General features: G+C 43.7%; 2 protein-coding genes across 2 annotated transcripts; both read left to right on the top strand.

Annotated features, from left to right (window-relative positions):
* On the top strand, positions 1–4,197 carry fastkd5 (FAST kinase domains 5). The gene is made up of 3 exons (XM_030785041.1): positions 1–98; positions 964–1,043; positions 1,502–4,197. Exon 3 carries the CDS (start codon positions 1,514–1,516, stop codon positions 3,947–3,949), a length of 2,436 nt encoding a protein of 811 aa, XP_030640901.1. The 5' UTR covers positions 1–98; positions 964–1,043; positions 1,502–1,513; the 3' UTR covers positions 3,950–4,197.
* Positions 4,198–5,102: 905 nt separating this feature from the next.
* Positions 5,103–11,273, top strand: LOC115820328 (vasotocin-neurophysin VT 1-like). The gene is made up of 4 exons (XM_030783861.1): positions 5,103–5,164; positions 9,412–9,616; positions 10,021–10,225; positions 10,747–11,273. Exons 2-4 carry the CDS (start codon positions 9,494–9,496, stop codon positions 10,890–10,892), a joined length of 474 nt encoding a protein of 157 aa, XP_030639721.1. The 5' UTR covers positions 5,103–5,164; positions 9,412–9,493; the 3' UTR covers positions 10,893–11,273.
* Positions 11,274–11,672: the final 399 nt, after the last annotated feature.

Genomic DNA, 11,672 nt, shown 5'->3' with positions numbered 1-11,672 from the left:
CACAGGCAGGTACATACAGCAATGTTGACTACATGCTAAAATTATCGTTTCATGAATGTGTCTTTGCCTGTAAAGAGAGAAGGACGTCTACAGTGCTGGTGGGTTTTTCATTTATCATTGTTGTTTCCTTGCATCAACCGGTAATGTTGTTTTTGCGTTTGATAGGGATGGCAAACTTGTCCAGATACTTAACTAGAAAGCTAGGCGGCCAGGTTAGTTACTGATACCTCAATGACATTGCTCCATGTGAACTGGATAGCTAATCGCCAGATTGTGGGATAGACAACCACTGTCCCAGTTTGGCTCTCGTGTGACCCAGATATGCTGTTGATCGATTAAGCAGCTAACTATGTGATTATACACATGCGTATTGATACATTAATGTATCTTTAATGTCACCATTAATGTGGCAGCGTAGCTGTCAGCACGGGTTGTGAGTTTGCTGCCAATATTAATTTGTCTTGTTGAACCTAAATAAAATTGCGTGACATTGCATTTATATGTTTAGGCCTGTAGTCCTCACAAATTTTACAGATTCCGTACCAGGGAGTCTAGTCGTAAAGAAGCGTTTAATGGTTTATAAGAAGCAAAACCTTTGCTGGACTCCAAGTTGACTCTAAAACCGTTTGCTGGATTCTGAGCAGTCGCGTACTTCACCCGTTTAAAAATGTTTTAAACCTAATGATTGTAGAGCAGACGAAAAACGGGATGTATTACCCACCCGCTCGATTCCGTAGTAGCACTGATTTGGAGTTCGTATGCCAGTTTGCTATGATTAAACAGCTGTAACTTTGTTTGAGCTCTAACTTAACTTTTAGATCAACTTCACTGCGGCATTTTTAATGCCTGCTAACCTCTGCTTACCTTTTGTGTGTTATTTGATTTAATGGGATTCTGCTGTTGGATGTTTAATCACCGTTAAGTCAGCGTTTCTCGCATTTAAAATCTTTCTTTTTTCTCCAGAAACAGTCAGGACAGAATAACAGACATTCTCGAAACGTAATGACTTCATCTACGTGGACAAGCACAAGACATTAAGTTAGGTAACCAATTTATTCAATAACGGAAAAGCATTTTCTATGTAACTGGGCACTGAACTGTTCAGTTTCATCACTTGCTGTTTTGAAACAAAAATATGCATTTTTTTGGCAATTTTTGTTCTAATGTAAAGAATATGTTATATATCATGTCTTGTCATAGAATGTATACAAAACTCTATCTGGAATACTATACTTTTGCTTAATTTTGTTGTGTGATTAAGAGTCAAACATCTTTTTTTGATAGTTTCCACATTTACAGTAATGTTTTGTGCATGTATACATTTCTTTCTTTCTTTTTGTTTTTAAACTCATGATCTCAGCACACTGTTTTAAAACTTCCCTGGTTAGATTTCTATGTGCTTTATATGCAGAGTATTCCTGTTAGTGTCGGAGAGAAGCAACACTTCATTCTTCTTTGCTTTTTTTTTATTCCCCCCCCCACCCCCACCCCCCCCCCCAAGAATCTGTTGTGGATGTCGGTGAAGGCACTCTCCCGGCATTTGGCCAAGCTACATCTCCATGCCCCTCCTCATCACAGAGCACTGCTCAGGGCTCAGCACCTGCACTGGAAAAATGGAGAACAGGAGAAAGAAGATGAGACAGAAAGAGTACAGCAACTGTATACATATACGACAGGGGGGCTGACATTACCGTATAATCCGGCAGCTTATTACCGGGTGCGGGTCGAGCGGTCACCTCTCATGGGCAGCGCGGATAGCGAGGAGCCCTCCCATGCCTCCCTAAATCGTCCGTTTAGACAACAGAGTAACCCTTACAGCATCAGCTCCTCCCGCCGCCTCTCCAGTGCCAAGAACATCCTGCTTGACCTGGCTTTAAACCGACCTGCAGGCGATAAGGAGGCTCGCTCTGCACCTTATCCGAAAAAGGATGTGCCCCCGGATGTCAAAGGTGAGCCCCGTGCTTTTCAGAGATGCCGGCCAGAGTATGGCATAATGACCCATGACCCATCGCAGGACGTGACGCCCCTCCAGTCGAAACGAGTCTCGTTACTCCTGCACAAGGTCACCGTGCTCAAAGGACACATGGGCCCGGAAGAAATAATGCACTTCCTCTCCGAGCTGAGCCGCCTCCCTGTGGAACAGATGCCCTTGGTCCGGGGTGATACGCGGTTCTACATGCTGCTTCGCTACAGTGTGGAGAGCCTGCCTCTCTTCACCAACATGCAGCTGATTGAGGTCTTGAGGTCCTTCGTCAGGTTGGGCTTGCCCCACTCGCACAGCGTTCTGGGCCTGTATGAGACCGAGTTCAGCTGTAGGACCAGCGACATGGACCTTCACCAGCTGCTTCTTGTTGCGGACTTGTGGCGATGCCTGGGACGGTCGGTGCCTCACTACCTGGAACGGCTTTACAACTGCATCAACCTACACTTCAGCCAGATGGGTCCGTCGGAACTGGTCCAGCTGATCTACATCATGGGTGAAGGCAGACGCTGCCCCACCCCGCTGGTTCAGCCCCTGGAGTTGATGCTCATGCGTCATTTAGACAAGCTGCAGGCAGAGGAAGTGAGTGCTGTCTGCCTCGGCCTCTTCAAGTCACAGACATCCCTGTCGGAGGGGGCCGTTCGCCGGCTCGTGGACCGGGCCCATGCTGTCGTCAGGGAGATGAGCGACTTTGGGGTAGCAAATGTCATGAAGCTACTTCGTTTCAGCCACCTGGACCACGTGGCGTGGTTGGAGGCGATGGGCACGGAGGTGCCCCGGCGAGCCCCAGATATGGGCGTGCAGGGATTGATGCACGTGGCCCTGGGCTGTTCCGCCCTGCACTATCGCGACGACCGAATCCTCCTGGCCGTAGCCGAGCGCCTGCCTGACCTCGCGCTGCACTGCAGGAGTAAGGACGCAGGCAAACTCCTGTGGGCTTACGGAACACTCGGCATCCGTCCCAGCCAGTGTCCGGAGCTCTTCTCCTGCCTCACCAACATCCTCCGTCAAAGGGAGCTGGAATTCCAGCGCTACCCGGAACACCTCCTGACGGGCCTGCTGGGGCTGGCTTTCGTGGGTCAGTTTCCTCAGGACTTGCTGAGCTTTGCCCTGAGTCCGGAGTTTGTCAGCCAAGCCAACGCCTCGCAGGAGTTGGAACTGAAGAAAGACTTGTTAACCTTGGACGGTACGGTGGGTGTGGAACTGCCTGGCTGGACTGGTCCACGACTCAGTCAGGCGGTCAAAGAAGAGGTGATCAAGCAGCTATGGGACTTCGCTCAGTCCGACGTTTGCCAAAAGCCAGAGGTGCTGGAGGCAGAGACGATGTTGCAGGAGCTGCTTGGTGGAAAGGCATTCGTGCGAAAACACATGATCCTTCCTCATCTTCGGTCCATCGACCTTGAAGTTCACCTGGACCGTCACGGACAGCCACTGCCTCTGGACTCGGAACCCTGTCAGCCAAACCAGTCAGACGAGAACAGCTCCTCCTTGACTCAGAACTGGACTCATACTGGGGTAACCCTGACAGAAGATCTGCTGGCCCAACTCACCAACACAAAAAGAGCGCCAGCACAGCCATCCATAGCAATGTTTGAACGGCCGCTCCTCCGTAAAGTGGAGCCTGCTGGTGAGAGAGAGGGTATCATCAGCGTCGGCGTTGATTTGTCGGATGGACTGCTGGGCGCTCTGACCAAACCCATGAATCGCTCATCCATCCGGGTCCCCCGCAAGCCGGATGTGGTTCGACTTGCTGTCCAGGTGTCGAACAGGAACCAGTACTGTTACCGCACACAGCAGCTGCTTGGACTGCATGCCTTGAAAAGGAGGCAGCTGGAGCTTGCCGGGTATAAGGTGGTGGAACTTCCACACTGGGAGTGGTTCCCGCTGCTCCGACGTTCCAGGGCAGAGAAACTGGCATACCTGCACTGCAAGATTTTCAGCAGTTCTGACCTGGAAAAACAGACTTAACCAAGGATAAATACCACGTCATATGTGACACCAGAACTCAATTTCAGGGTGGTCTCGTAATTTTACCAATAATGTTAGAACAAGATAAATACAAGATAAAACATGCAGTTTTGTTTTTTCTTTAAGTCAGCTGTGATGCTCCAGTTTCACCAGAGTTTTTCTAATTGGTCATGGCAGAATTTAACAGTGATTATCCTTGACAAACATACTCATGCACCTGGTTACTTCGCTTATTATGGAAACTTTTAACTGTGAAAATTTTGTTTTAAAATAAAGAAAAAGGCATTCACACATGTATTTCACGCCCTGATGTCTCCCTGTGGTACCCGTTGACTTTGATATCTAATGTACCTTTTTGTGTTTCAGTGTCAATGTATTGTTTGACCTCAGGGAAGAGATTTTACTCCATTAAGTAAGTTAATTGGACAAACTTTTTCCATCTCGGGCTCATGTGCATCTTAAATCATATTTAAATGATTTGTTTCGTATGTGTCCTTTTATTTATGTGGGAGAGGAGAATCGTACATGTAAATATTCATGAGAGATCAGCTCTCTCTAGGCATCATCTAATTAGAATGCGATTGCTCTTTGGGACCTTAAGACAGATCATTTTCAGTAATGAGTAATTAGCCAGAGCGTACAGTTAATTTAGTGTCTCAGCTCTGCAATTAGAATGTGGTAAATAATCAAAGGTGCGTGCATCTATTCATGACTGGACTTGATGAGGTTTGTAATCACGTCAACAAGCAGAAAACAACAAAACCCCCCCCCCCCCCTTTTTTTTTTGTCTTTCACCTTTTTTCTGATTATTTATTTCTTTATTTATTGGGGGGAAACCCTGTACAGTCAGTATTCTTATTAGTATGCTTTGTTTCAAGTGTCTTTTTACAAATGCACAGGTGCATGTAGCAAGAGCCAAATTCTTATGAAGATGGTCAGATTTATCTGGTGAATTTGGTACTGTGCATGGAATATAAACAGTATTTTATTTTATAGTGACACATACCCACAGCTGTGTCTGCCATGTAATGCACCTTGCTGCTGTACGTAAGGTCCTCATTCAAAATACATGATCTGTCCGTGTTCTGACGTTTGGCATACTCCGATCTAAGAGCCTCTAAGTCCACAGAAACAAAGTCCAACTTTCACGGTGTCGAATTCGGCTTTGACCACATGAGAAAGAAAGGAGGAAAAGAGATGAGAGGTGGCTTCCAGGTAAAAGAGCAACACCTGGTTTAGTACACACTTATTTACCTATTTCATGTATTTACATGAAATACAACATACAGAATCCGTTACAGATCACTGTTAAATATCCACTGTGTGTTTATGATGTCTGTTTGTTTTATTTCACTTCAGGGAACTTTGAGAGAATCACAATACGTATTGTTAAACACCTTTCACTCATAGTCTGGTTATTTATCTGCTGATTCTTGGAAGCCCTGGAGGTAGAATGTAACTGATAAACAGGCAGGGCTGTACACTGACAATAGCCCTTTTCTCTGGGACCATAAATAACCTAGCTACACAACCACGGTCCCTTTAAAATGCAGCTGAGATCGTCGAGAAAGCATTGTTGGCTTTCGTCTCTTTGGGACAGCAGATTTGAACATATTACAAGGTCAGTCTCGTGTTTGTGAAACAGACCGAGGGTCAATCTGTATTAACCTCTGTCCATTGTATCGCTATGAATCCGTCCACTCAGTGAGAAATGAAGGCCATATCCCACTCGACGCGTCATAAATGCGTAAACCTGGGCTATTCAAACGCACATTCAAATGGGCCACATGGCTCACAAGTTGGTTACGTTGCCGCACAGCGAAGCGATAGGCTATGTGGTAAAACGTCCAGTGATGCCATCAGTAGTCACGGAACGCATTTCGATGGGTGTTAACTGTTGGTATAATTCGAACTCGACGGCGATCACAAGAGATCGCCTCTAGACCGGATGTGAATAGGCCCGGCTTTAACTCGCAACTACAGTATTGTTCATTCGGCGAAACCAGAGAAATTTATAGGAAATAGCCTACTCCGAGTCATCGAGACCAAGTAGGAAAAAAGATAAATCCCATCATAATGCAGGAAGTTTCTACGAAATATGGCCAACACAACAAATTTGCATTGGGTTTTTCGTTGTTTTCTGTGTGCTGACGAAATGATAACTTTTGTTATGTGTGTCTTTCTTTTCTACTGTACTCTGAACTTTCTGAAGTTGTCTATAATGTCTTTTCAGGGTTATGAAAGCAAAGACATGACTCATATATGCCCTTCAAAATAAATTAATCACATACTGTTCTCCGAGACTCGCTCAGAGGCCTTCATGGCACGTGTAGAAGTCTTGCTCCTAAGCTTTTGGTGTTTTGTGCCGTATTTGACTGAAATTTTACTTGAAGGAACCGTTGCTTTTTTTAGTCGCTCCCTCTTTCTGTCCTAAGACATAGCTATAAATCTATCAGATATACTGAGGTCTTTGCTATTGTTTGAATGTTCCCACTCTCGATTAAAATAGATTCTTGTCTAAACAACGAAAAGGGACAATAATTCATTTTCTTACCATTTCATTCCAAGTGTCGCTAAACTGAACTGTAACAAGTAGCCTAAATAAAATAGGAACAAACTTTTCATCACATGATGCTTTCAGATGACATGCGGAGATTCATCTGTAAATAATCTTGTACGGACAGAAAGGTTCAATAAATGTATGCATAACAACAGATAGAAAAACAAGTTTTGAAATGTTGGATCAACCTTCACGTAGCGGTTCAGTTGCTTTAAATTAGAACAGTCTTTTCCTCTTCCGTCCTTCAGAACAGAAGACACACTACGCGCAAGAGTTGAGCCACAAACACATTCAGACCGAAAAGAAAGTTACCGCCGAAAGTTCCATTTCAAACAACTGGATCAGTTAGAAATAGCGCCTGTCTTTGTTCTTTTGTAAAGAAGAAAACTGGAGACTGGAAGAAATGCCGTTTTTCCTATAATCTATTTTTATTGGCCTTGTAGTTGGAGGAATGGTTGCAAGAATGGTCACCGACGTTAAAAAATGACAAGCTAGTGACAAACTTATTGATATAAAACAGGATAATAAAAAAAATAGTGAATGTCCATTAAAAATGGCTTTGCGTCTCCCCCCCTACTATCTCTTACAAGAACACACACACACTCACATGCGTGTGATTGTTCTGTCCATATAAAACCTCCGCATTCCCGGGCACATTTTGTCCTCGAGCTAACGATCACGCGCACACGAGCCAGGTACCTTAGCCCTTTCCAGTGTTCGCTGTTTCTGATGCTTTCTTGTTGTCCGTCTCAAACTAATTGCATTAACCAGGCCTCTAATGCGTGTTTATTATTCCAGCAACAGTCTGACATATGTAGGGCTGCCTGTTATGAAATCTTGATTAAGTGCTAAATGCCTATGAAATGTTAATTGCCGGCTGGGTTCCGTTCGAAATATTTCCCCGTTCTTCTGTGGTTGTATGCCTTAAACCTTGACTAGCCCTTTGTTCTTGAGCAGTAGGTTTTTTAAATGTAACCTGGGGATCATGAATACCGAATAGAAAATGGTACGGTTAAAACAATCAAATAATGCATCTCTTAGAGAGCTCCCTGACTTTTGTGTTAACCATGGATCTAAGAGTTCAGAGCGTTTCTCCTTATTCAAAGTATTATATAGGCTACATACATTTGGTACTCACTTTTGTATAGAGGTTGTCAGCCTAACGAGTACTATTACTAAAACTGAAGATGATAAATAGAATTGAAGCCTTGTGGGAGTAAGATGAAATGACACGTCTCACGAAAAAATAAAATAAAATAACCGCGTGATTTTAATGTCTTACCTGGTCACTTTTAACATCAGAAAGGTTTATTGTCGTAATTAAAAACGTTAAAGAGCAATCATTCTGATTTCAATCAAAAATAAAGCCTTTTTTAATTGCCCTGCTTCAGTCCATGGTACTTTGCCGCTTGCATAAATATCTGTTGTTCTGTCATCACTCATACATATTCAGTCGTATTAACCCAGGCTCTGTCCTAAATAGCGTAGAGGTGCAGAAACACATGAACAGAGAGTGGTCCTTCTTTGTTGATGCGTAAGAGTAAAATTACTAAGATTGGATATTTCAGATGCAGCTCCGAACATCTAAATCTCCCGCCCTCCCCCTCCTGCTGCTCTCGCGCTTTCTCTCTTTTACTTACTCTACCTTCTTCTTCTTCTTTTTCGTCTCATATCTGTGACTGATCTACGCAATTCTAGAGACAAGCAAAATTCGCTGGACGAGTAGCATAATATTACTCTTTCTTTGTTTTTGACAGTATTGTCTCTCTGTCTCTGTACCCGTCCTTGGTCATGTTTGTCCATCACATTACATGACAAAATGGGACAGAGCACAAATGCACCCAACAGATTCAGACGTACATAGTGTGTGGTCAGTCGAAGCGGGCTGGTACCGCTGAATTTGTTTGAAAAATAAACAGTGTCATGTTATCATGATTGGTCATGTTCCCTTCGATTATTTCTGCTGTTTTCAACGAAGCCTTTTAGAAACTGTAAAATGATCTTTCCTCCTCCAGTTTGGGACTTTTAAATCAGTTCTGTTGGTAGGCGTTGGCGTTTAAATCCGGAATAGAGACGCTGGTAAACCAGCTATTATAGAAAAAGGTGTAGTACAGAATTCAAATATATTTGAAATGAAATTAATTTAATTTCATATTCCTATTACAAATTAATATAAAATGGATTAAAAATGTCATAATAGGCGTTAAGTACAAATATACTCAATGTTCAGTTAAAAAGGAATACTTACCATGAACCGACATTCACTGTCCGCTCTGGAGGTACAGGTAAGTATAGGTGTGCAGTTACAGACTGTAGCCCATCTATAGCAATGCACAGTTTGTCAGCCACCCTCTACCGATTTCGTCAATGGTCCGTTTCTGACCACGGGTCTGCTGTTATCTGGATATTATTTGGGTGGCGGATCATTGTCAACACAGCAGTGACACTGACATGGCAGTGGGTGTCGCGCCGGTCCGAGAGTAACAGACACAGCAGCGTTGCTGAGGGTTTTACACACGTCAGTGTCGCAGTCGAGTTGAGAGTCATCCGCCATCCAGTAGTGTCTACCTATCAGCTGTGCTCAGAAACTGACCACTGATTAAGGGCAAGACGATGGCTAACACATATTATATGCAACAGATGGGTCGTAGTTTCTAACTGTACACCACCAAGGCAAGTTGTATCCACGGCAGGCGTTTCTAATAACAAACAGTGAGTGTACAATCACAGTTTTCTAACTTAAAAAGTGGGACATTGTTTTCATGTCACGGCCCTTCACTCGTTCCTCGTTCTGAATCATGCAGCATTTTCAGAGAGGTTGGTGTTGGTGGGGGTCGAAAGTGATGACGTGGGTCGAAAGGACAGTCCATTAACGTTGCTCATCAGAGTTTCGTATAAATAGCAGTGCTTCCACAAAAGGCAGGAGTGTAAGACGGGCTGGTCGAAAGGATTCAACTGTCACCTTTGACAACATCACCATCGCAATGACAGACTCGGCTCTTCCGCTCCTGTGCGTCCTTGGGCTCCTTTCGCTGTCCACCGCTTGCTATATCCAAAATTGTCCGAGAGGAGGGAAGCGCTCTTTCCCGGATCCCGTCTCCAGACAGGTAAGCAATAAATAACCGTTTTAATTTACTCATTTAAAATAGATGAAGTTAAACTTAGTAAATTCAGCTGGATAACAACTGTCCATGATACGCATTAGAACAGTCACCATCCTACACACAATGTTAAAACATATGTCACATTAAATAAAACAAAACATTTTCTTAACGCATATCTTAGCATATTGTCTCAACAATAGCTTAACTTTGGTTGTGAGAGAGATTCACTACTGTCGTTTCAAGTCAGTGTCAACATTTTATCTGAAGCGCGCACGTGACATTCCGCGCTAAAGCCCGCTCAGAAAAAAAGTGTTACAGCGTTTATCATCATCATCATCATCATCTCAGACGAGTTTTGAGAGGTAATTAATACAACATTGCCTCTGGTATATCGTGTTCCCGTCTAGTGTATGACATGCGGTCCAGGGGACAGGGGTCGATGCTTTGGCCCGAGTATCTGCTGTGGTGAAGACATAGGCTGTCTTCTGGGCTCCCCCGAGACAGCTAACTGTTTGGAAGAGGACTACCTGCCCTCCCCGTGTGAAGCCGGCGGGAAGGTATGCGGCTCGGATGAGGGGCGCTGTGCCGCTCCGGGGGTCTGCTGTGATTCAGGTAGGGCACGTGCCATCTCCCGCTGATTCTCAGTAGCGTTTTAAGAGCTCAGTTCGCTTATTAACGGTAGTTCGTAACAAATTGTACGTCATGAATTAAAAGTTTTCAATTCAGGTGTGAGGAGTTCTTTATTGGAACTGCGTTTGGGTGGACTAGTATTTCTTTCCCAATCTGGGAAATACTGGAGGATTGCCCTTCCAGATCAGGTCACCAGTGTAGCAAGCTGTGTTAATGTTTATCTAGAAGTAAAAGGTGAATTCCTGTTTTTCTGGCTGGACCGTCATTACTTATGATTAAATTAAATTAAAACTGACTTCAAAATTAATTAAAAATGACTAATGCATTGACTATTTTAAACCCCCCCCCCCCCCCCCCCCCCTAACATCCACTCAAGCTTGTATTAGTTTATTGTATTCTCACTTTGTCATTTGAGGTAGAACAGGCTATTGTTCTTTGTTGTTCTTTCCCCCATACTCATGTAGTCCTATTCATTGGTGTTTAAACGCTCATTTTGTATGCAGAGGGCTGTGTGCTGGACCCTGACTGCACGGACGATAATAAATTTCGAGCCCTAGCAGAGCAGAAAAGCACTCTGATGGACACGTCTCCTGGAAAGCTGCTCCTGCAGATTCTCCACCCAGGAAGCAGAGCACGGACCCAATTCTGATCCGTCTCCCAATCAGAACCGAGATTAACACCAGTGCCTGATCAAAAAGCTTAATCACACACCAGCCTAACACTCACACTCTCTCTCTCTCTCACACACACACAGGTATTCAGCAAAACAGAGAGTTTGTTCAACATGTCTGAGTAAATGAATGTCTATATGAATGTATTTTCACAACAGACACGTACGCACTGTGGTGACCACACTCACACGCAAACACACACACACACACACACACAATCATTTGATGGGAGAAGTAAATTCTGTTCACTCTGTATGTTTGGTGTATGCTGCATTGACGTGTGGAGGAGCAGAATGTTGTGGTTTAAACTGTACTGACTGAAATATGCATTGTACAGTCCACCATCTACGACAGGAGTGTAAATAAGTAGCAAATAAATTTTCTCTTGCACTGTTTGACAGTTTCCCCACTGCCAGTGAATTCGTACATAATGCAAAACTTTGTGTAACACAATTCAATCAAGCAATTAGTCCAAAATTAAGACTCATCACTCTTTGGAAAAGATTAGATATTGATTTAATGTCTGACAATTTCTTCAACAATGTAAAATCTTTGAAAGAAAAAGGGAGATTTTCACATTTCAGATGATCAAGTTGAAAACTTGCTTATTACTTATAAAGCGGGATAAAAAAACCCCCCACAAAGCTTAACACACATCTCAACAAATTTAACAACAGTACCATCCATGAACTGGATATGATCACTGACATAGCTCCATTCATTTTCACATTTCACCTGAAACGGCCAAATGTAAACTT

Source organism: Chanos chanos, chromosome 9 (assembly GCF_902362185.1).
Source record: "Chanos chanos chromosome 9, fChaCha1.1, whole genome shotgun sequence".
In the NCBI taxonomy this organism is placed as follows: Eukaryota; Metazoa; Chordata; class Actinopteri; order Gonorynchiformes; family Chanidae; genus Chanos; species Chanos chanos.
Note: the sequence above shows the minus strand (reverse complement) of the source record. Positions and strands in the feature narration are given on the sequence as shown.